At 38.5% G+C, this 26456-nt stretch overlaps 3 protein-coding genes across 4 annotated transcripts in view; all 3 read right to left on the bottom strand.

The window, feature by feature from the left end:
• Positions 1-26456, bottom strand: part of LOC127987560 (uncharacterized) — a 1055570-nt gene that overhangs the window by 461980 nt on the left and 567134 nt on the right. The gene's annotated exons all lie outside the window — the stretch shown is intronic.
• On the bottom strand, positions 1317-9179 carry LOC127987575 (uncharacterized). Of its 2 annotated transcripts, none has more exons than XR_008161256.1 (2): positions 8954-9179; positions 1317-1426 (listed from the first exon to the last, which is right to left on the bottom strand). XR_008161256.1 is itself a non-coding variant. In XM_052589943.1 (2 exons), exon 1 carries the CDS (start codon positions 4286-4288, stop codon positions 2099-2101), a length of 2190 nt encoding a protein of 729 aa, XP_052445903.1. In that variant the 3' UTR covers positions 1317-1426; positions 1697-2098. The 2 variants fall into 2 exon arrangements, 1 of the variants encoding a protein (XP_052445903.1); XM_052589943.1 differs by lacking the exon at positions 8954-9179 and adding an exon at positions 1697-4288.
• LOC127987403 (zinc finger protein 14-like) lies at positions 10910-19737 on the bottom strand. The gene is made up of 3 exons (XM_052589720.1): positions 19677-19737; positions 16611-17921; positions 10910-12377 (listed from the first exon to the last, which is right to left on the bottom strand). The coding sequence occupies exons 1-3, from the start codon at positions 19735-19737 to the stop codon at positions 12337-12339; spliced, it is 1413 nt and encodes a 470-aa protein (XP_052445680.1). The 3' UTR covers positions 10910-12336.

Consider the following 26456-nt stretch of genomic DNA (forward strand, 5'->3'; position numbering starts at 1 on the left):
TGAAAATCATCAGAAAACCAACAGAACATTGTGTGTGCTTTAATTATGTAAAGCAGATATGGACACCTTTGGGAGTAGACTGAAGTTTTTAACTTTTCCATAACTGTCTGCCCAAAAATCTATTATAGTCTAATAGTTTGTGGCTTTTAGATGTTACAAGAAATCTAGCAGAATCTCAAAAAAATCAAAAACAGATAATAAAAGCTGTAGTTATTAAGTTTTTAATTTTTGAGAAGCAAATAAAAAAGTGATCACTTGGACGTGGTTGTGTACAAGAGGTAAACACGATATAAATAAGGTTCTTTTTCTCACACAAACCGCTCGTTTGGTGTCTTAGGTGATCAACGTGTACTTACGATGGGGAATTGTTTAATTTGGACTCCTCTGTGCCTGCTCTTTGAGGTGGTGACCATAGACCTGCATTATATGAGTCACAGACAAGAACGGTTTGACCTAAAAATATCATAATGGGAACGACTGCAGAAACAAAGACACCTGCACAAGATCCCTGGCCCTATGCATAGGGGGCCCCCCTCCCCTTGAAAATATATATTCCAGACTTTTCAAGGGCCCTCTCTAAAAGCTAAAACATACCAAAATTTAATTTGAGAGTGAACTATCCCTTTAAATGAGCGAAATATCATAACTGCTGGACTCACCTCAGAAGGAATGAGGAAGGATACTAGTGGTGACGTAATGACAGCGATGTGAGAATATAGGGCTTATCAAAACCATTTTTTATTTTTTTTTTGCCCCAAGAGATGTTAATTATAACTTATCCTTAAAATATGTTATATGCTTTCACACAAACGAAAAATGTATAAATATGTTGTTCATATTTGTTTACCACGTTTACCCAATTGTGAATTAAAAGTCCTTAGTGTTATTACTTAACTTGCCAATTAAAAAGATTGGAATCAAAACACGCCAAATGGCAGTCGCAGTCTCAAGAACATAACATCTGTAACATTTACAAAAATCTAGCTAAAACAGCAAGCATAGTAGCTCATGACTTTCAGAAGTACCCAATATTATCATCAGTTTCATAAAGTAGACTAGACAATAAAACTGGACAATAAAAGTGTGTGATAAAATGAGTTTAATACATGATTTAATACACAACTTTATAGAGAAGAGAAGCAAACAAATGCACTGTTGCAAAGCTACATTATACGTTTACCAAAAAAGGTACACTTTTATATATATATATATTGTCAAGTTATCTAGAGATTCTCAGCCTCAATGTCTGCCCCAACTTGAACAAGGCTCCAGTCAACTTCATAGGATGCATGGAATAACTCAAAACATCGGATTCGGATTCTTCATTGAAGCACTTTATTAAAATCTTTTAACAGCAACTTGGTCTTCTTCTGCTTATTTTCAGAGTTCAATTCAGATGCTTAGCTCAGATGCTTAGCTTAATAACCTATACAGAGAATATATAGATATGAGTCACTACACACAGTAATACAGTCATTTAAAGAGGTTTTAACTTATTTAAATTACAACCAATGTTACTAGAATACGCACAAATCAGAAATACAGTGCAAACTGGTTTAACAACACTAAATCAAATGCATTTACTGCACATGACCAGATAGCATGTTAAATGCTAAACCTGCTAGCATTAATAAACAACTTGCAAGACATTCACAATTGATCTCTTTAACAGTCAATAAAAGAGTCTTTATCCTACCAGTAGCTTCTATAAAGTTGATGAACACATTGTGGCTTTTCACCGCCGTCTCAGCATTTGGTTTACTCCAAACATGCTTTAGCAATCTTTCTCCAGTATCAGTAGCACCACCAACTTGGGTAGGAGAAGCACATTAACCTTGCCTACAGAGATCCCTCTGCTCACTACTAATCACCAAAGCACACCTGGTTCTATTTAACATGTGAAGTTTTGATGGCCAATCAGCTTCCGGAACTCCTCCAGGTTATACTGCGGGTTCACAACCAATAGATCTACTGCTTTTAATCAAGGTTAATTTAATCAGATGGACTCTTCCTTACTTAATGAGGAATACATCTCACTCAATTCCTAAATGAACTTAACACCTCCCACTTGACCTACTGGTCAGATGACCCAAGGAGGTCACACACCCATTTTGGCAGGACTTGAATCTCTTTGTTCTTCAACAGGAATCAAAACCACCAAGCGTCTAACATCTCGGTGCAGAATTGTAGCTGGGATTTTGTTACAAAGTTTCTTCGCCAGTTTGACATCCTTAGTCATTTCTGCTCGACTTGGTTTAACAATTGATACTGGGTAGCTGGGAAATGCTCTCACCATGACATCCCTTACTATTCCTTTCTTGTCTACATTTACACAGATGACTCTGGCCAACTTGTACTGGCCTCTTAAAGCATTCTGGTCAGCCAGCCATACCACATCTCCCACAGCAACATTTCGCTCCTTAGTATGCCACTTGTTTCTTACAAATAGGTTAGGCCCTGCTAACTGACACCATCTTCTCCAGAACTTGTTGACATTTTCCTGGATAACTCTTAGTCTTTTGTATGGATAACCTTCAAACTCAAAACTTCCTTGATCTCTTCTTTTCCCAGTACGTCCCAGAAGAAGAGAGTTTGGACTTACGTATTCCACGCAGTCTTCTCGACTTTGTGTCCTTGCATCAATTGGTCTTTCATTGACCAAATTAGCTGCAGTGTAAAGAAAGGTTTGAAATTCCCCCCATGTCATAACTCCATTACACCCCAGATTCTGGAGGGCTCGCTTAACCAGACGGACAGCTGCTTCTGCTGCTCCATTTCTATGAGGGGAATCTGCAGGATGAATTTTCCAAGACCACTCTGTGCTATACTTGGCTGCTTCAATTTCTAACTTTACCTTGTCTTGTCGTTCTAGGAACCTGTGAAGATCTTCAAGAACAGACTTGGCCCCAATAAAATTTGACCCAGAGTCTGACCACAATTTCCTTGGATGTCCCCTTAAAGCTGTAAATCTTTGGTATGCCAGCATAAATCCTTCTGTTGATTGATTACTAACAAGATCAGTATGGATAGCTCTTGATGCCATACAACAGAAGACAATTCCCCAAACTTTCAGTCCCGTCCTCTTCTTTACCTCATCTTTTACTACATAAGGCCCAAACAAATCCAGAGTTGTAAACTCAAAAGGTGCAGCCGGTTCAAACCGCTCTGATGGAAGGTCTCCCATAATCTGTTGGCATTGCTTTGCCCTTGCCTTTCTGCAGGTCACACAGCAGTCGACAGATTTCTTAGCCAATCTGCGGCCTTTTACCACCCAAGCTTTTCTTCTCATCCTTAAAGTTCCAGCCACTCCTTCATGGTTTACTTGATGAGCTTCCTGAGCCAGAAGCTTAGACAAATATGCATTATATGGTAAGATTGGGACTGCAGTTTTATCCTCATTGAAGATCTGAATTCTTCCTCCACAAACTAACAGTCCAGGGTTTCCATCTTTGTACACTGCCAACCTGCTGAGGGTAGTATTAGGAAAGATCACATTCTCCTGGGCAGCTAGAAAGAGGTCTGCATAAGCATTTTCCTGTTCATGTCCTGTCAAGACAGCTTCTTTAAGCCCTTCTTCCAGAGACTTTGCCTCCCACTTTGAGGAACTCATGGTCTTACTTTTCATTTCCAACCACTTCTTGACCGCTCTACGCACCCAAGCAGTAACTCTTACCAATCTGGACAATCTGCTGAATTTTTCCACATGGATTAACTTACTTGTTACCAAACCATCAAACAGCCCTCCTGATGAAACATCTTTCTGCCTTTTCTTTCCCTTAGCAGAGGTACCGGAGTCTACAGTGGAATGCCATGATTCAGCTTTTCCTCCATCCATATGATCGATTACTTTACATTCCTTCAAGGAAACTGCACCCTCTTTTTCCTTGGCCAGGCTCCTGGTAAGAACTAAAGAAAATGCTTTCCTCTGAAGTTTGTTAATACTCTCTCTTGCTGCAATTGCAACCTCAGCAGCTGACTTCATTGGCCATTTTTCCACTGGCCATCTCAGGAACACTGGCCCTCTCTGCCATGCAGAATCTTCTTTGAGGTCTTTTGGACTGCATCCCCTTGTGATAATGTCTGCAATGTTTAAGTCACCTGGGATCCACCACCAGTCTTTAACAGGCGTAGTTCTCTGGATCTCTCCAATTCTATTTGCAAAGAAGGACTGATAGCCATAGCTAACCCGCTGAATAGCTCCCAACACTGTTTGGCTGTCCACCAGATGGAACCATTGGTCAATCTCCACTTGGCAATGCTTCTCAATATTTTCTAAGTCTAGCTGCATAAACTGCACCACACATTTCAGCCTTAACTGCTTCTCCCTTTTGATCCAAAGGAGTCAATTTAGCCTTGGATTCAACTAGCCTCACCTCGGTGCCTTTTTTTCTGTTTCCCACCTGAAATATGTTACAGCTCCATAGGTCTTATCACTTCCATCAGAGAATGTTATTGCCAGTGGTTTTCCTTTCCAGCCTGCAGGTGTTAAACCTCTGAAGAACTTTATCTTGCCAAGCTGAACATACTCTTCAAACAATTTAATGGCTTCTTCTCTGAGACTTTCTGACAATGGTTTATCCCATGTGTCTTTGGTCAGGCTTCCACATCCTACTTCCTGAAATGCCTTTCGCACAAGGATAGCCCCTTTTTGCTTAACAGGTGTGACCAAGCCAATCGGATCATACAGCCCCGCCACTTGACTCAATAGTTCTCTTCTAGTCAAAGGATTAGGAGTCTTGGCCCTAATCTCCTCTTTAAGGAGGTTTTGTCCTACTCTCATTTTCTTTTTCCGCTTGGAAAAATTAATTGAGGTCATGATGTAAAGTTGATCTTCCTCTGCTAGATACCCAAGTCCTAGGGCCTTGTTGTCCTTGTCCCTCAGTTGGTTTGGTAGTTTCAGAATTCGGTCTTCTGCTGCCGACTTTATCTCACCATCAGCAGGGTTCCAACTTTGTTCTGACCGGACCCAGTGCTTCAAGAAAAACCCTCCAGCTCTTAGGATGTCCTCAACACCTTCAATTATTTTATCCAGTTCTTCCAGATCATTGTGGGACGTTAAAATATCATCTACATAACTATCTGCTTCGATAACTTTGCGTGCTTCATGTAGATGAGAGAATTTTGTCAATTTTGCAGTTTCTCGCATGGCTAGCTGTGCAATGCACCCTGCTGGTCGATCACCAATGTTAACTCTAGTGATAGCATATTCTCCTATTTCTTCACTCTGATCATCTCTCCACAGGAACCGGTGTAGTTGCAATTCTCTCTCCTCCAACCATATGGAATTGTACATTTTCCTGATATCTCCAAGCACAGCATAAACTCCTCTTCTAAACCTTAGAAGAACAGCTCTGATTGGATTAAGAACATCTGGACCCTTCAGAAGAAGATCATTCATACTCACTCCCTTAAATTTCTGACTGCTGTTCCATACCAGGCGCACTGGAGTAGTAACTGAGTGAGGATTTGGTGCAATTAAGTGGCTCACATACCACACTGGTCCATTCCAGCTTTTGATCATATCCTCAGTTAACTTGATCGCTGCTCCTCGCTCCACCATTTCATGGACTTGAGCTGCATAAGCAATTTGCCACTCTGGCTCCCGCATCAGCTGCTTTTCTGTCCTCAGAAATGTTGCCTCAACTCCACTCCTATTATTGGGAAGGGAAGCTGGATCTTCCGTCCAGGGGTATTTTGAATGCCAATGAGGAGAACTGCTGTGCACATCTCCCTCTACATAGGTAAGACACTCTTTTATAATCTCAAGTTCTCTTTCCTCTGCCAGTGTCATCTCCTTACCACCTGGCTGACAGTTTCCACAGCGACAGGCTCCACACATCGGTTCACAAGCTGCCCCAATGCTATCCCATTTCCACCATTCCAAGAACTCACGGTTGCCAGCAGCAGCAATATTTGTCTCAGCTCTGGCTTCCTGAAGTAGTTGGGCAGACTTAGACTCTACTTGCAATTCAGGTCCTCCCACTGTCTCCTCATATTTTACTGCGGCTGTTCTCATTGAGCGAGCAAAATGTGTCTTTGACTCATATGCAGCTACATCTATTTCTTCAAATAGGTCTGGATGTGCACCGCCCACTGTCTTTCCCAAAGGACTGTCCCATAAGACAAGATCCCCTACAATCTTCACTCTTTGCGGGGCTAGTCTTCCTTCTCGGTGGCTTATAAGTAGTTCAATCTCTTTTGGTCTTACCAGCTCCTCAGGGTTGACTTCTGGGAAAAACTTTTGCAGTTGCTTAGGTCTGATGACTTTATGCACTTTAGCAATTTCATCCAAGCCATAACAAAGGAGCTCATGTGCTCTTTCTTTACCTTCCTCAGTTCGGACTCTGACTCTGAGAAGATATCGTTTGGTTCTCGCCTTTATGGTCATACCAGCAACTCCATGCACAACTAAAGTGACATCTTCACATCTTAACCTCAGTCTTGCTGCAGCCTTATGGGTTATATAGTTGGTGTCTGATGCAAGATCAACCAGAGTTCCAATCTTCTGCCCAGCGTTAGCTGTAACTTCCAAGAGCATCATGATAACAGGCAGTTCCTTTACTCTACTTTCCTTTAAAAGTCCAACTTGAGGCTTTCCAGTGCAGGTTACTGTTGCTGCTTTGTTGGTGAAAGCATTTCTACATCGCTCAGCCAGCTCTGGAGAAAGTTCAGCTAAAAAATCCTCTTGCTCTGCTGTTAGCACATTTACCTTCCTGTTCTCCTTCAGAGACCTTTTCTCACCACCACTCATGAGTTCTCTTCTTGGACAGAGGAAATAATGATGATCAGATCCATTTTCCTTCATGCAGTCTCGGTTTTTGCACAAGAACGCATCTTTGCAATCAGCATCAACCTCATGACATCCAAGACACTTCTTGCAAGCTCCAATCTTCCTCACAGCAGATTTCTTTTCAGCCAAATTTAGGTCCTTAACTTCCTACAAAAGAAAATCTTGTCTTTATGGGCTACAGCTCCACAAACAACACATCCAATATCAGAAAACTTCTTTGTAGATTTTGTAGATGCATATTTCTTCTCAAATCTTCTTTCTGATTTATCAAACCGTTCTACCTTGTCAGTGATTCTGAGTTGTTCGAGTTTCTCAAGAACATCTTCCTGTTTCTTTAAAAACTTCAGCAGGACATCAAAGTGATTCTCTGGAGTTACACCATTATCAGGATCAATCATACAGACAAGCCAATCCCTTTTTACAAATTCAGGCAATTTACTCTCAATAGATTTAGTTACGAGAGGGTTCTTTATTGCACCGATATTCCCTAGATCGGTCAGGTCAGACAGAGCTTTTTCAACAGTCTGGATCAAGTCGATCAATCTTCTGAGTTGATAACCCTTTACAGCAGGAACTCTTTCCAGTTCTTCAATAATTTCCATGGCAATTGCCACCTTGTTGCCATATCGATTCTCCAACACTCTAAACACATCCTCAGCAGTGCTATAACTTGACAGCCTCAAATCCTTAACAATTCTGTCATCCAAGCTATCCAGGAGCTGGATTTTCTTGACCTCTGCTGAGCCAGTTGGTTCTCCTTGTTTCTGCAAACTGACCCAATCCTTCTTCCAACGGAAGAAATCCCTCTTCATACCACTAAATTTAGGCAAACTAGCTGGTTTTATCCTCACAACTGGTGTAATCGGCATAGTTTGGAGAGCTGTGTTTGGGTCTGTGGGACTTACAAACTGAGAACTTCTTTCAGTATTACGTGCAGTAATAAACTCACTGTTTCTCAAAATGAGTCCACTGTTTTGGACTTTTACCTGCCTCACTCTGCTCTCAAAGTCCTTCTTCTCTGTTGTAGGAATCCATCGCTCCCAGCTGGATAGAGTTTTGACTGCTCTGCTCACAAGCCTTTCCAAGTGAATTAGTTGAACTTCATATCCTTCACAATTGACACCAGCAACGGGTATTGAAGCAGAATGGTCACAAGCCTTCTCAGCTTCTTGGACTGCAGCTGTTAATTCCTCTTGGCCATATCTCTGCCACAAGTTAATTTGAACAATTTTTCTCACCTCTTCAAGCTTTGTCTCACAGTTGCTCACAGTCTTCTCAATATCTGCTACCTGCTGAATTTCAAGCTCTACTTTCTCATCACTCTTTGCACTAGCCTCCAGCTCTGCAACCAATCGCATCTTATAATCTTCATTTGCATCAAAAAGTGCTCTTGCAATAGATGATAGTTTCTGGAATTCCTTCCTGAGTTCAGATTCAATCATTTGACTTGACTCTCGAGTGAGAAGGTTTACTTGCTTGGCAAAACACATCTTTGTAGTGGTTCTTTCTCTCTTAAGTTGATCCACCGTTTTCCCCAAGGCTTCTTCTGCCATTTTAAGTCAAATGATATATTGTCTTAAACTTATATTAACAATGTTAATTGTTGTTCTTTGAACCAGCTTCCTTCTCTGGACCACCAGAAGCCGTTAATCTTCTTATCCACAAGCTTGGTTATTAAGTGTCAAGTTATCTAGAGATTCTCAGCCTCAATGTCTGCCCCAACTTGAACAAGGCTCCAGTCAACTTCATAGGATGCATGGAATAACTCAAAACATCGGCTTCGGATTCTTCATTGAAGCACTTTATTAAAATCTTTTAACAGCAACTTGGTCTTCTTCTGCTTATTTTCAGAGTTCAATTCAGATGCTTAGCTCAGATGCTTAGCTTAATAACCTATACAGAGAATATATAGATATGAGTCACTACACACAGTAATACAGTCATTTAAAGAGGTTTTAACTTATTTAAATTACAACCAATGTTACTAGAATACGCACAAATCAGAAATACAGTGCAAACTGGTTTAACAACACTAAATCAAATGCATTTACTGCACATGACCAGATAGCATGTTAAATGCTAAACCTGCTAGCATTAATAAACAACTTGCAAGACATTCACAATTGATCTCTTTAACAGTCAATAAAAGAGTCTTTATCCTACCAGTAGCTTCTATAAAGTTGATGAACACATTGTGGCTTTTCACCGCCGTCTCAGCATTTGGTTTACTCCAAACATGCTTTAGCAATCTTTCTCCAGTATCAGTAGCACCACCAACTTGGGTAGGAGAAGCACATTATAACCTTGCCTACAGAGATCCCTCTGCTCACTACTAATCACCAAAGCACACCTGGTTCTATTTAACATGTGAAGTTTGATGGCCAATCAGCTTCCGGAACTCCTCCAGGTTATACTGCGGGTTCACAACCAATAGATCTACTGCTTTTAATCAAGGTTAATTTAATCAGATGGACTCTTCCTTACTTAATGAGGAATACATCTCACTCAATTCCTAAATGAACTTAACATATATATATATATATATAATAAAGTTATTAAACTAAAGAGTTAAACAATTCAAAAATGTAAACAAAATCATAAAGCATAATGACATGGATTATGAAGCACTATAATATACAAGAAAATATTAAGATGATGTTCTTTGGGCAGAAACTGATCTGAATCTGACAGTAAAAACAGAGAAATGTGAAAAGAAAGGATATAAAAGTGAACCCTGGTGTAACAGTGAAACCAGGCAATTGTTACACAAAATGCATGTACAGTATGGATGCTCATACATCTCTAAACATGTATGCTAAATATCTGAGGTATGGATAAAGAGACTGCTATATAAATAATCTGCTTGTTTCTGCATGTCTCTGAATGGTGCCGTTTTATTTACTACACACTGAAGTTTGTATGATGCTAATAGTGTTTTAAATGTCTACATAATCATGAACATTAGCAGGGCTGAGAGAAAACTTAAACATTTCCTAGTTTTATTGAAGAAAATCCATTGTAAAATCCATTCTGCAACTCAAAGGTCCGCTACAACCAGTCGAAATAAAAGTTTGATTTAAATTGAAATTATGACAGAAATATATCAAAATTATATTAACACCAATAATATTATTCTTTATAATTATTTATTTAAACATTATTAAGGAATATTGTATTTGTCCATGTTTTATCTTAATATACTTCTGTTGTGCAGAACTTTGCCAAAAATAAAAGTTCTTACATTTTCATTTAATATCATTTTTAAAAATGTATTAAAATGTTAAAGTTTTATATGCCAACATACAGTCAAACCTAAATTTATTCAGACACCTTTAGCATTTCTCACATTATCACAGTTTACTCGCTATAGTCTAGGAAAATTGTTATAAAATATGACAAGAACTTAAGAGTTAAACTGTGTCAGGAAAAAAATCATGTGTCAAATACATTTTCTGGTAAGAATTTTTTAAAATCAGTTTTACTGGTAATTTATGGTACATATTAATGGCTCAAGGAGGTGAAATCGATCAAATAATACATTGTTTTATATATATGTAAATAAAATGTAACCGTAAAGTATTTTTCAAGTGTCTTGATTATATTCACTAAAACTTAATTTCTCAGCTTCGGTTATGATTACTCATGTGCATATTTGAAATGTATAAGTAAATGTTAGAGTTGTTCCGATTCCGATACTAGTATCGGAAATATCTCCGATACCACAACAAATTCTGGCATCGGCATCGGCGAGTACATGAACCCATATACCGATCCGATACCATTTTCTTAAAAAAGACCTAGTTATGACCGCAAGCTTTGCCTAACCGCTGCACGGTTCTTCTTCGCTGCTCAAAATGCATTGAAAACACAGGAAGTTGTGCTGTGTTGCCACAAGCAACCCCTGTTTAGAGCAGCGAAGAAGAAATGAAAACGCGTTAGCAGCCCTGATCTATATATGACTGGATCACTCATCACATTCTAAACTGCCAAAAGACAGTGAAGCCGCTACTATATTATAGATCAGTGGTTAGCAGTATGTCTCTGTAGTACCGGTAGTTACAGACTCTCGAGTATATTCAGTACCGGCAACTGCGTTCAGTCGCTTCCGTGTAAGTCAAAACGCAGGGCTCCAGACAGTAGCCGAATATATACTAGTGTCTGTGAATATTAAACTGCAAAATACTATTTAAATATTACTCCCGCAAAATCTACATCTCTGTGGGTGACTGGCACAGATGCGCGAGAGCTCGCTGTTTTGTAGTCTCTGCTGTGTGTCATGAGGACACGAACGCATAAACCGTCACTTCATGAGAATTTACAGTTTCATTTGAGAATACTGTCATATCATAAACACAGACACTCAAAGATCTTCATGGCAGCCCATTAAAATAAATGTTTGGTTTACATGAGTAAATTGACAATATATAAAGCTACTGTTGTAGCCTACAGTAATAATAATACATCTCTATAATAATAATAATTATGCCTAGATGGTTGCTTGTTTTTTACTTGTTTTGTTGTAAAGAGATTATCTGATTAATAGATCTTTTTTTATATTCCTAGACTTATTTGTTGCAGTTTTTTATACAGTTATATTGTAAAACTTAAATACCTTTTTTAGTTTGCGGTGTTAGATTTTTGGCTGCATTTGAAGTTCTTTTTTGCATAAGAAAATAAATAATACTGTCAAATTCATGTTAGATAATAAAAATACTGTAATAAATACAGTAGTTCACCATGTATTTGTTCATGTTTTATTGAGGGATCTGTCTGAAGCACACCATAAAAAAATTCTAGCAATTTACACAGGGCTAGTACAGCTGTATATACAGATATACACCCAGGTATCGGATCAGTACTCGGTATCGGCCGATACCCTGAGCCCAGGTATCGGAATCGGTATCGGGAAGAGAAAAAGGGTATCGGAACATCTCTAGTAAATGTACAACTTTTCTGCACCATCACAATCAGACCTGGGTCTCATCTGTGTCAGGCAGTAAGATTTTATCAATCAAGACATTTAAAACATAAAAAAGTCTAAAAAGCAATCGTATCAGGTAATGGCTTTCGGATAAACTCAAAATTATTAAATTAATAATAATACTGATTAAACTATTGTCGCAGGTAGCATCATTAGAAATTAAAAATGGTCAATAAACATTGATAAAATACATGATTATTTAATACATGATTACTTGAAAATTTGTGAGAAAATTATTGATTTACAACCAAACCAAGTGCATCACAAATGGTCGAGCATTTATAAGATTATAAGATTAACAATTAAACACAAACACCAGATCAATGTATTTCCTAAAACTAAGATGGACACTTCTTCAGGTCACTTTGTTGTCCACACGACTAAAAAGTCCACTTTTTCATAAATGGAGTAAAAAAAAATCTAACTTGAAATTATAAAGCATAATGAGAGATTATGAAGCAAATTGAGAAACAAGAATAAAACAATTAGATGATGTTCTTTTGGGAAGGAACTATCTATGAGTTGATCTGAATCTCTTGAAAAGTCTTGAAGTCTTGAACTTTATTCACCGTGACAACTTTGGACTTTTCTTTCTTGTACACATATCTGAAAAAAAAAAACAATTACTATATGTTACTGTATTATCTTCACTAGCCTACTACTAATCAATCATTAGTTTTGGCACTGCAAACAATAAAAGTAAACAATTAAGCTGTTTCACTTCAAACTGCATTTCGAGTTCAGTGTGCCATCACTCATTGTGGCTTTCAGACACAAACTCAGATTTATTCTAGGGCTGGTAATTTTTTTTAATCTAATTACATGATGTGGTGATTAATTAATCGAATGAACCGCACATCAAATTTGGAGAAATTACTCACAAAAGATCATTTAAAGTCGTTGTTGTGTAAAGCATCAGGCATTATAAAAAGTAGGTTCAGCAAGAAATATTTTGTTTGATTATGCTCTTTTTGACCATGTGAGAAAATGGTGACCGAATTGTCATTTTTGGCAGGGTGAACTATAACATTAATCATTTATTTTCTTAATTTTATTATTATTACTATGGAAATATGAAATTACTTCTTTAATGAAATGATGAAATAATAAACTAAAACTGCGTAGGTGGAGGTAATGTCTTAATGATTAAGTCATCGAGTCATTTATTCATTAATTTGGTTTGTATAAATGGCTGATTCATTCAGGAGTGAAGTAAAGGGTTCTTTATGAATGGTTCATTGAATCATTAGGTTTGTTCGACTTGAAGAGGATCATCACCATCAGACCGACCGGTGTGTGACATCATCATCATCACCATCAGACCGACCGGTGTGTGACATCATCATCACCACCATCAGACCGACCGGTGTGTGACATCATCATCATCACCATCAGACCGACCGGTGTGTGACATCATCATCATCACCACCATCAGACCGACCGGTGTGTGTGACATCATCATCATCACCATCAGACCGACCGGTGTGTGACATCATCATCACCACCATCAGACCGACCGGTGTGTGACATCATCATCATCACCATCAGACCGACCGGTGTGTGTGACATCATCATCATCACCATCAGACCGACCGGTGTGTGTGACATCATCATCATCACCATCAGACCGACCGGTGTGTGTGACATCATCATCATCACCATCAGACCGACCGGTGTGTGTGACATCATCATCACCACCATCAGACCGACCGGTGTGTGACATCAACATCATCACCATCAGACAGACCGGTGTGTGTGACATCATCATCATCACCATCAGACCGACCGGTGTGTGTGACATCATCATCATCACCATCAGACCGACCGGTGTGTGTGACATCATCATCATCACCATCAGACCGACCGGTGTGTGTGACATCATCATCACCACCATCAGACCGACCGGTGTGTGACATCATCATCATCACCATCAGACCGACCGGTGTGTGACATCATCATCATCACCATCAGACCGACCGGTGTGTGTGACATCATCATCATCACCATCAGACCGACCGGTGTGTGTGACATCATCATCACCACCATTAGACCGACCGGTGTGTGACATCAACATCATCACCATCAGACAGACCGGTGTGTGTGACATCATCATCATCACCATCAGACCGACCGGTGTGTGTGACATCATCATCATCACCATCAGACCGACCGGTGTGTGTGACATCATCATCATCACCATCAGACCGACCGGTGTGTGTGACATCATCATCACCACCATCAGACCGACCGGTGTGTGACATCATCATCATCACCATCAGACCGACCGGTGTGTGTGACATCATCATCATCACCATCAGACCGACCGGTGTGTGTGACATCATCATCATCACCATCAGACCGACCGGTGTGTGACATCATCATCATCACCATCAGACAGACCGGTGTGTGTGACATCATCATCATTACCATCAGACCGACCGGTGTGTGACATCATCATCATCACCATCAGGCCGACCGGTGTGTGACATCATCATCACGATCAGACCGAACGGTGTGTGACATCATCATCACGATCAGACCGAACGGTGTGTGACATCATCATCACCATCAAATTTGGAGAAATTACTCACAAAAGATCATTTAAAGTCGTTGTTGTGTAAAGCATCAGGCATTATAAAAAGTAGGTTCAGCAAGAAATATTTTGTTTGATTATGCTCTTTTGGAGAAAATGGTGACCGAATTGTCATTTTTGGCAGGGTGAACTATAACATTAATCATTTATTTTCTTAATTTTATTATTATTACTATGGAAATATGAAATTATTTCTTTAATGAAATGATGAAATAATAAACTAAAACTGCATAGGTGGAGGTAATGTCTTAATGATTAAGTCATCAAGTCGTGTCTCACCGCGGTGTAAAGTACCGGGAAGATTAGGCAAATGACTGGTGAAGTAGGTCTGCGCGTGTTTCTCAGTTAGTTCAGACTTTGTGCATGCGACTGGGGAGTGTGATTTCCGCGACGACGCAGCAGCGTACTTGATAACTTCAGTCACCTCGTCTTGGCTACTGCAATTTTCCTTACTGTATATTTACAATAAAACGAAATAGGATATCAAATACCACTGCCTCCTTTTGTTTTCATTTAAGCATAATAACAACTGCAGAATTGTACTTAGTTCAGGGATGTGTATATGCAGCCATTACAATGAAACTTTTTTATTGCCTTTTTTATTTTCATTTTAACATATAGATAATTTGAATACAGACAAAAGAAAACCTGTTAGATTTACCCCACAGCTGAATTATATTTTATGTTTAACCACTAAAGTGACATCAGAGCCAGTGGCACATATCAGAAGGTCTAGCTGAGTTGAGGCTGCTTCTCAGCGGATAGATGATCACTGATCTCCCGCTGATCGAGTGGAGCTCACCGTCTCAGAGATCGGTGAAACACGTTTTTAAATAGGCGCTGTCTTTATAAATAAACCACAGATTTGAGTTTTAAACAACTACATTCTCGCCTGAAATACTTTTAAAATTACATTTCATGACACAATAACAGTAATATTTTGAAAATGTTGATCCGAATAAATGGTGGTTGAACTCAACCAATGCTGCGTGGACTCAACCAATCAGAATGATTAGTGCCAAAGTCCCGCCCCCGAAAGTTCCGGAACTTTGAAAAAGTACCACCTCGCCAGCAGGGACTTTCTGAGGGGCATTTTTTTACCCAGAACTTTATTTAGTTCCTGGTTCCTGCGGTGGAAACACACCAAGTACCAGGCCAAAGTCCCTAGTTCCTGGGTAAAGTTCCTGCGGTGGAAACGCGGCTTAACAGTAATATTTTGAAAATGTTGATCCGAATAAATGGTGGTTGAACTCAACCAATGCTGCGTGTACTCAACCAATCAGAATGATTAGTGCCAAAGTCCCGCCCCCGAAAGTTCCGGAACTTTGAAAAAGTACCACCTCGCCAGCAGGGACTTTCTGAGGGGCATTTTTTTTACCCAGAACTTTATTTAGTTCCTGGTTCCTGCGGTGGAAACACACCAAGTTCCAGGCCAAAGTCCCTAGTTCCTGGGTAAAGTTCCTGCGGTGGAAACGCGGCTTAACAGTAATATTTTGAAAATGTTGATCCGAATAAATGGTGGTTGAACTCAACCAATGCTGCGTGTACTCAACCAATCAGAACGATTAGTGCCAAAGTCCCGCCCCCGAAAGTTCCGGAACTTTGAAAAAGTACCACCTCGCCAGCAGGGACTTTCTGAGGGGCATTTTTTTACCCAGAACTTTATTTAGTTCTTGGTTCCTGCGGTGGAAACACACCAAGTACCAGGCCAAAGTCCCTAGTTCCTGGGTAAAGTTCCTGCGGTGGAAACGCGGCTATAGAAAACATTTGGTGCATCATACAGATGAAGATGCGACAAGACAGCAGAGCAACTAGAAGTCTGTATTAGACAAGAATGGGACAACATTCCTATTCCTAAACTTGAGCAACTTGTCCCCTCAGTCACCAGACGTTTGCAGACTGTTATAAAAAGAAGAGGGGATGCCACACAGTGGTAAACATGGCCTTGTCCCAACTTTTTTGAGATGTGTTGATGCCATGAAATTTTAAATCAACTTATTTTCCCCTTAAAATAATAGATTTTCTCTGAGTATATTTTGACTAACTTACATTAAACCCCTCTGATTGGTCAGTGCTTTAAACAAACATGTCTGTCATTGGCTACAAAACTCAACACTGCAAAAACATGGTGTAAATAGATACATTTGCCTTTGTAATTAGAAACCATTGCCTGCTTTTCAGCGGGAACAGAATACAGACCGACGAGTCAAAAGTAAAGCATTAAGTTGAATATTAACTCTACTTACTATGATTTCGGGCTGTGGATGATTTTTTATGTCTCTGTAGAGAAGATGATTCAGTGTAGCTCTTCCCACATTGATCACATGTGTATGGTTTCTCTCCAGTATGAGTCCTTTCATGTTTTTTCAGATTTGATGAAGAACTGAATCTCTTGTCGCAATGTGAACACATGTAAGGTTTCTCTCCAGTGTGAGTTCTCTGGTGCATTTTCAAATGCTCATATGTAAAAAAAGTCTTCTCACACTCAAAGCACATATAAGCTTTTTTGGCAGTATGTCTTTTCTGATGTGTTTTTAAACTTTTCAGCAGTGGAAAACTCTTTCCACACAAAGAACATGAATACAGACGTTTCTTCTTTGTATGAAGTGTCAGGTGAATCTTTAGGTCCGAAGACCTTACAAATCCTTTGCCACACTGATCACAAGTGTACGGTTTTTCCCCAGAGTGGATGTTCATGTGCTCTTTAAGGCTGCGTTTTATTATGAAACTCTTCCCACACAGATCACATGTAAACGGTTTCTCTCCAGTGTGGATGTGCATGTGCAACTTATGGTTTGTTGATTGTGTGAAACTCTTCCCACACAGATCACATGTGAATGGTTTCTCTCCAGTGTGGGTCCTCTCATGTGTTTTCAGATGTTCTGATAAACGGTATCTCTTGTCACAGTGTGAACACTTGTAAGGTTTCTCTCCGGTGTGAGTCCTCTCATGTGTTTTCAGATTTGCTGTCTGAATGAATCTCTTGTCACAGTGTGAACACTTGTATGGTTTCTCTCCAGTGTGGATCCTCTGGTGTGTTTTCAGATGTCCTGAACAATTGAATGTCTTGTCACAGTGTGAACACTTGTATGGTTTCTCTCCAGTGTGAGTCCTCTCATGTGTTTTCAGATTTGCTCTCTGAACAAATCTCTTGTCACAGTGTGAACACTTGTATGGTTTCTCTCCAGTGTGGGTCCTCTCATGTGTTTTCAGTTGTCCTAAACAAATGAATGTCTTGTCACAGTATGAACACTTGTATGGTTTCTCTCCAGTGTGGGTCCTCTCATGTGTTTTCAGAGTTGCTGTCTGAATGAATCTCTTGTCACAGTGTGAACACTTGTATGGTTTCTCTCCAGTGTGGGTCCTCTCATGTGTTTTCAGTTGTCCTGAACAAATTAATCTCTTGTCACAATATGAACACTTGTATGGTTTCTCTCCAGTGTGGGTCCTCTCATGTGTTTTCAGAGTTGCTCTATGAACAAATCTCCTATCGCAGTGTGAACACATGTAAGGTTTCCCTCCAGTGTGGGTCCTCTTGTGCATTTTCAATTCTACAGCTGTAATAAATTTGATAGAAAAAAAGAGTTTGATGTTATCATGATCTACAGTGCATAATATCATCCAAAGATTCAAAGAATCTGGAGCAAATGTATTGTTTTTTTAATCTGCCCTGTGTCTGAGCAATCACGCAGTCTCTGGGTTTTGTTTCCAGAAGATAGACTTTATTTCAGAGAGAAACAAAGCCGAAATCCTCTTTGTGAGAAGATCTCCCGAATGCTAGGTAGCATCTCATTATATAGTATATATATAATATACTATACAGGGCGTTTCCAAATAGTCAGACTTTTCCTTATGCTTGCAATTTTGATACCTCCCTAGGGACTTGCTATGGTAAAGAAAAGAGGCCCATTGCATGTTTTTACAGATGTTTCCTATCTGTGGTGTTCAGGATGTTTTTTGCAGACATAGACACATTCCTTCCACACAAAGGCTATATGATTATAATGGAATAAGACACATATGCATATATGCGACTAGATTCATCTTGATTATACTTGACTGAGTAAAATCTTATTAATAAAAATATTCCACAAAATCACTGTGCGTAAGGGTCAAGGCCGGAAAACCATACTGGATGCCCATGATCTTCAGGCCCTTAGACAGCACTGCATCACATACAGGAATGATACTGTATTGGTAACGCTGTTTTATTTACATGTCTGTGAAGAGAGGTGACAGAGACCAAGATGGCAGAGAACGCACCATGTATATTTTCTTTATTTTACAAAAGCACATTATTTTGCTGTTGTTATGACTATACATACCCAGACCCTTTGCAGTTTGAAATGATACCTTATTCTTATCTGTACGATCAAAAATGAAGGAGTATTTACAACCCCAAATTAGAAAAAGTTGGGACAGCAGCAATTTAGGGCTAGTAATGAGGTAAAATGGTTAAATAATGATGTGATTTGAAACAGGTGATGTCAACAGGTGATTGTAATTATGATTTGGTACAAAAGCAGCATCCAAGAAAGGTCTAATCCTTTAGGAGCAAAGATGGTCCAAGGATCGCCAGTTTGCCAACAAATACGTGAGAAAATTATTGAAATGTTTAAAAACAATGTTCCTCAAAGAAAGATAGGAAGAGATTTGGATATTTCACATTCAACAGTGCACAACATATTTAAAAGATTCAAGGAATCTGGAGGAATTTCAGTGCGTAAAGGACAAGGGCGCAAGCCTAAGCTGAACAACCGTGATCTCCGATCCCTCAGGCGGCACTGCATCAAGAATCCTCATTCATCTAGAAGCGATATCACCACATGGGCTCAGGACTACTTTGGCAAACCTTTGTCAAGTACCACAATACGTAGTTACATACACAAATGCCAGTTAAAACTGTACCGTGCCAAAAGGAAGCCCTATGTTAACCAGAAGCGCCGTCGACTTCTCTGGGCTCGGAGGCATCTGGGATGGACCATCACACAGTGGAAACGTGTACTGTGGTCAGATGAATCAGTATTTCAGGTATTTTTTGGTAGGAATGGACGCCGTGTGCTCTGGACCAAAGAAGAAAAGGATCATCTAGACTGTTACCAGCAACAAGTCCCAAAGCCAGGATCGGTCATGGTACGGGGTTGTGTCAGTGTCCTTGGCAAAGGTAACTTGCACTTCTGTGAAGGCATTAATGCTGAAAAGTACATAGAGATTTTGGAGCATAATATGCTGCCTTCACGAAGACATCTTTTCCAGGGACGTCCATGCATATTTCAACAAGACAATGCAAGACCACATTCTGCACACATTACAAAGTCCTGGCTGTGGAGGAAGAGGGTACGGGGACTTGACTGACCTGCCTGCAGTCCCCATCTTTCCCCAATAGAGAATGTGTGGCAACGAAAACCCTGTACTGTTGCCCACCTTAAGACTTATTTGCAGGAAGAATGGGACAAAATTACACCTGAAACCCTTCATCACTGGGTGTCTTGAGTCCCTAAACGTCTTTTAAGTGTTGTGAAAAGGAATGGCAACATTACAAAGTGGTAAATGCTTTACTGTCCCAACATTTTTGAAATGTGTTGCAGGTCTGAATGACAGGAAAGGATGCATATTTACAAATGACATGAAGTTGACCAGACAAAACATGAAATATTTTGTGTTCATATTGTCTGCAATGAAATACAAGTCAAGTAAATTTAGAAATCACTTTTTTATTTTTTTGCGTTTTCCATACTGTCCCAACTTTTTCTGATTTGGGGTTGTACTTCTGTTTATGCCGTTGTTTCATCCCACTGTAAAATGTGTCAACACTTCCTAGGCTCACATTGTCTATGCACAGCCCCATCACAGACAAGCAGCATGGCAGAAAAGAGTGAAGGATGTAGTTTATTCTTTGCATCTTATACGGTTGCAAAAGTTAGATTCCCAGTGAAATGCTCTCCAACAGCAAATGCAATGAGTTTGCTTCTTCCTTTTCTGAGATCAATAATATCAGAAAGGTGATCAGCACACAATATATTTCTTAATTCTGGCTGATATTTAATTCCGATATCAATAAGAACACTGTTATAAAAAGCCTTGTAAAACTGCCAAGAATGCCTACAACAGATGTCTTTTACATTCTCCTTTTATTTGTGTTTAGCCTTTATACAAACAAGAAATGTGAAGTCACTGTCAAATCACCGTCATCAGACTCACGTAAGTAATATTCATATCTTTAACTTCAAACTATAGGCAAGCATACACTACCAGTCACAGTTTTTGAACAGTAAGATTTTTAATGTCTTTAAAGAATTCTCTTCTGCTCAGCAAAAGTTTTAAATATTGATAATCAGCAAATCGGCATCATGTGACACTGACAACTGGAATAATGATGCTGAAAATTCAGCCTTGATCACAGGAATAATTCACATTTAAAAATGTAAAATATATTTCAAAATTTTAGTAACGGCTGTAATCAGAGCAGCTCCGCTCACGAACGCTTCTTCATTAGATAAAATCAACATTTTCTGAAGAAAGTCCTTTCCATTCAGAGATAAACTTGTATAAAGCACCTGCGACGATTTGATTTTGTAACGTTCAGTGCTCATGTCTATTCAACGAAGTCAAACGCCACAAATAAATCTATTTATGGGGAAACACTGGTAATTTATATCGAAATTTTGTAAATGTCTTTAGAAATCATATCACCGTTATTTATTCATTTATTTTTGTGCTTAACTCTTGTATCTTTAATTCAACAAAACAACATCAATTCAAGAAACAAAGGAGGGAAGGGGGAGCAACAGCCATATCAATAATTTTACAGTCTGTAAATCAAAGAAGTAAACTGTCATATTAGCAGAAACCATAAAAAATACAGCTCCAGGTGACCCACGACAGACACCAAAAGTTTCTCCTCCATCATTGCAGTCTCTGGACTTGCTAAACAATGGTAAACTTTTGTCACCACATCGGAAGGCCACCCTTGCCATTCATTCAATTGGACAATGGGGAAAAAAACGTGAATGACGTCAGGCGCCTTTCCACTCAGAGTTGCTTTTTTTTTTCAACTTGAGGCACTCAGAGCACTCCTCCAATAACACAGGGATCCCAGACTCATAAACAGCATGCAAAGTGCTTACTGCCAACAGAAATTAATTTAAAAAAAGCTGTGCTTCTGTGACACACTGGTCATGAAAAATGCTTGAAATAATTCAGTAATAGTCTGCAGCATCTTCACACACAGATATGATATGCCTCTGTAAATAAATACTATTTCAATTCACTTCTTGCACACTTTAATCCTCTTTGTATGTAACATGGAATTGGAATCAATATCCTGATGTCCACTGCAGGACACTTACATTCGAATAGAACAAAAGTCCTATGTGATAACAGATGCATAAAAAATATGCAGAGCGGGGTGGGGAACCGCTGCTTTAGATTAAATATATATTTATTATTTATTTAGAAGCCCAAACTGAGCAAAAATAGCAACTTGGTGCATTTAATTAAATTCATGCAAACTATAACCTTATGCAATTGGTATGCCCACAAAGATTTCAAGATGAACAAATAAACGTTTCTCAAAACACTGTATCATTATTTATCATTTTAACACAATTTTTGCTAATTTTGATCATGTTGTAGGATCGATTTTCTTTTGTTCAAATTAACAATTAAGAATCCTTAGAAATGAATGTATTAAATATGATTTATATGAGTTATTTAGGATTAAGAGGATGACATTTAATTTTATCTTTTAATTTCTTTAGTGTGCTCTTAAACACAACCTGTTTGTTCTTCAGTGTGTTTGGTTCTGCAGGGTTCTGGATCTCTCATGTTCTCTCTGTCTTTCAATAAACTCTGTCTTCACTTGATGAGAATATTCCGGCATTTATAGGAATTCTGAGACTTAGAAATATAATTATAATTCTGTCAAAAAATGCTGGACTCGGCAGCACAGTTGTAACTTTTTGTGCAGACATTAGTTTGCTTATTTGGCAGTTATACTGGCATAGTAATAGTAGGTGTCTGTGGTAAAAAAATAAAAATAAATATATATATATACTTTAAAAAAGCACCATTAGAGTCCGAGCAGAGTAAAATAAATGTTAAAAACGTCTCACTCTCTCTCTCTTAGTAAGTGAAAAACAATCAATCTCTCTCTCTCTCTCTCTCTCTCTCTCTCTCTCTCTCTCTGGGTGTGTGTGTGTAGTATATATATATATATAGAGAGAGAGAGAGAGAGAGAGAGAGAGAGAGAGAGAGAGAGAGAGAGAGTATTGTTTTTCAATCACTAATTACATAGATAAACTGCAACTAATCATTTAGTTTTTTTTCTGCTCCATTTCTGCCTGCCATTAGCCATATAGGATACAACTGAATATTTTCATATCTATGAAAGCACGAAGAAACACGCACATCTTCATCACTCTAAAAGATTAACACAAACTTTAGAGAAACACACACAATGGTTCGTGTCCGCATGACTTTAGTTCCCTGTGATGTTCCTTTCCTGTCGCCAGAACAGGCGCGTAAATAGTGTTCTGTCCGATGAAAACAGTTTAGAAAGAACCCCGTAGGATGTTGATTAAACAAACCGTGTAAAATGTTTTTTAAGGATGTGTAAACAAGAGATATATCTGAACTGCTCGACTCACCTCAGAAGACACAGCAAGCGCACGCTGGTGTCCGGTTCATGAACGAATCGTTTGATTGAACCGGTTCTTCTCAGTGAGTCGGTTGAACCAGTTCATCGAATCGAACGGAATCGTTTGAAACGGTTCGCGTCTCCAATAAGAATTAAGAATTAATCCACAAATAACTTCTTCTTCTTCTTTGACGTTTAATGGCGGTCGGCAAACCAGCTTTGATGCATATTCCGCCATCTACTGGGATGGAGTGTGAGGCACTGACGTCAGAAATAAACAGGAGAGAAACAAACAAACAAACAAAAACTATTACTTTCACCTACCCTACCTTTCTATATTGTCTTATATAAATTTGTTGCTTTAAAAAAAAAATTAAAAGAGCTTCAGATCCTTTGAAAGAACTATTAAATATATTCGGCAAAGTTAAAGAATGTATGCCAACTAATCGTTTTTTAATTTAATTCTTTCCTTTTCATATGCCATACAATTGATTATTACATGCGCTACAGTTTCTGAGAGTCCACATTTATTGCACTGACCAGAACCATGTTTCCCTATCGATTGAAGTGATTTGTTGAGGGCAGAATTATCAATTCTTAGACGAAAAATAAGTCTTTTTAAAAATTAAACGTCTTAATTGACAAAGTCTATACAGATTTTACAAAATTTCAAATTTTCTTGAATCGGATTTCCCACTTATTGAACTATTAAGAACTGAAAACGAATCTGAGCAAATGTGTTGTACACTATCCACTTTACTGTACGCGGACCTTCCTCATGATCGTTATAATTTGTGCAGTCTTGTTCATTACTCACATTTAATTAAATCATAAATGTTCAAATCAATATGATTATTTAGTGTATTAAGTTCCTGCTAGATGCATGAGTTTCACCAACGTGTTCTGGGTCATAAAATAACTGCTTATCAAAACCAATTTGACATCACTGTATTCTGTTTGCACCTATATCTTTATTTGTGCTTCTTTGAGGCACATGATCGTTAGTTAATAAGCGGAGATGTTCTGTTTATCTACAGTAGGTTAATGATGATTTGTGATGTGCTTCTTTTCCTTATTATTAATCTTTATTATTAACAACATTGATGAGAAATGTGATAGGCTAATTTAATTCAGTTTTGATCTATAATGTTGTAATCGTTTAAAAGGAACTTCTTGGACTCCATCTGGTTGAATGTTTTTCTCCCATTCAGGCGCTTCCAGTTGATCTTCCTCCCAACATCATCATGAAGATGTGAGAAAGGATGTTTCATGTGACACGTTTTGTGTCACGGCCCCCAACAACTGCAGGGGAAGAAATCTACAATATAGCAAAAATCATGTCAATTTCTTATATATTAAAGGGTTAGTTCACCCAAAAGTGAAAATTCTGTCATTAATTACTCACCCTCATATTGTTCTACACCCATAAGGACTTCATTCATCTTCAGAACACAAATTAAGATATTTTGATTAAATCCAATGGCTCAGTGAGGCCTGCGTTCAAAGCAATGACATTTCCTCTCTCAAGATCCAGAAAGGTAGTAAAAAAATATTTAATGTGAGTTCAGTGGTTCTTCCTTAATATTATAAAAGCAACAAGAATTATTGTGCACCAAAAAAAAAAAAAAAAAACTTTTCAACAATCTAGTGATGGGCTGATTTCAAAACACTGCTTCATATCTTTACGAATCGAATCAGTGACTCGGCTCTCCTGTCAAACAGATAAACTGCTGAAATCACATGACATTGGCGATTCGAGTCACTGATTCGATTCGTAAAGCTTCGAAGCAGTGTTTTGAAATCAGCCCATCACTATATTGCTGAAAAGTTGTTATATTGGGGTGGTTTTGTCGCTTTATAATATTTAAATTGAACCACTGAACTCACATGAACTGTTTTAAATATGTTTAAGTACCTTTTGGACAACTTATTATGAATTAATATGGTATGAAATAATGATCTGAAACAACATTACATGAGGTGGAGAACTGTCAAATGTAAATAAAAATAGACTCAAGCTAGTAAACTAGAACTAAAGTTTACTGATACAAGTGGGTTTTTAAACTTTTAACCATAAGTTATAGGTATGAATCTTTTGAAATGGCACATTTATTACACGTTAAAAGCTGTAGTTGTGGACCATTATCAGTATTTGACAAAATCAAGTATAAAAGAGTTTTTAATCTTACTTTCCTGAGACGAAAGATGAAATAGAAAGAAGAAATACTCCAAAAACACACTGGTGGCACTTGAATAAATTGTAAGCTGTAACAGAATAAACACACACACGGCAACGTATTCATTATGAATTAATATGATATGAAATGAAATGATCTGAAACAACATTACATAGGGTGGAGAATAGTCATATGTAACCAAAAAAATAGACTCAAACAACTAGAAGTTCAGTGAAAACAAACATTAGCTTTACTCGCCTGCTGTTTCACTCGAAAGGAGAGAAAATTTGTTTTAGGTCGGATTGGACTGAAAACTTATTTATAAAACTTATTAAATCACCCCACATCCCAGAAAGATACTAGATAGAAATTACGTCCAAACAGTGTTTTACTCAAAATGTTATTTGCCAAATTACTTTTCACTGAAATCTGAGTTTAACAATGACCAGTAATGTTACTGGATACAACTGTACAAATAAAGCATATTTTAACTCTTCTTACTGTGTTCAGTCTTCACCTGATTTTAGTCATTGGAGTGTGCACAAAAATCGACCTGAAATAGTCGACCATCTGGGGACTTTTGGCATACTCTTTTCAGCATACTCTGCTTTGGGACACACTTATTCTAATCTCACATATATTTAGGATGGATAGTGTGAACACTGGACAAAAAAGAGTCCAGCCCAGGGTCATCACATGTGGTCGCTCAAGACCAAGGTACAGTCCTTCACAGAATCACCTGCTGCACCGTTCTCGAGCGTTCTCACCTCTGTTCACTCAGTGTGACGCTGTTTCATTGAGAACGTGAAACTACTTTGTTTGGCCTTACAAAAGAAGACCAGACTAGAAATCATGTTTGTATCATGTTTATAATGGGTTTTATGTCTCGTCGCTCCGGCCGGACAGGAGCGTAACATTTCTGTCACACGCTTGAGGCATTCGGCCAATCACAACACACTGGATATCTGACCAATCACAGCACACCTCGCTTTTGAGACGATGAGCTTTGTGAAAATCGACACATTTCAGAAGGAGGGCATAGAAGAGAAACAATAATGTACAGTATGTGGAAAATAATGTTTCTTTTAAAAAAACTTAAACCGCATAAACACATTACACAAAATAATGTTGTTTTTAGCAGCATAATATGACTCATTTAAAGGAGAAGCAAAGGAAAACCTGACAGTAAAGCTCAATAAAACTCAAAAAAACATTATTCAACAGCTGACCATCCCAAACTAATGTCTAAATAACGAGTTATTTATTATTTTAGGAGT

This window comes from Carassius gibelio, chromosome B22 (assembly GCF_023724105.1).
Source record: "Carassius gibelio isolate Cgi1373 ecotype wild population from Czech Republic chromosome B22, carGib1.2-hapl.c, whole genome shotgun sequence".
Classification (NCBI taxonomy): domain Eukaryota; kingdom Metazoa; phylum Chordata; class Actinopteri; order Cypriniformes; family Cyprinidae; genus Carassius; species Carassius gibelio.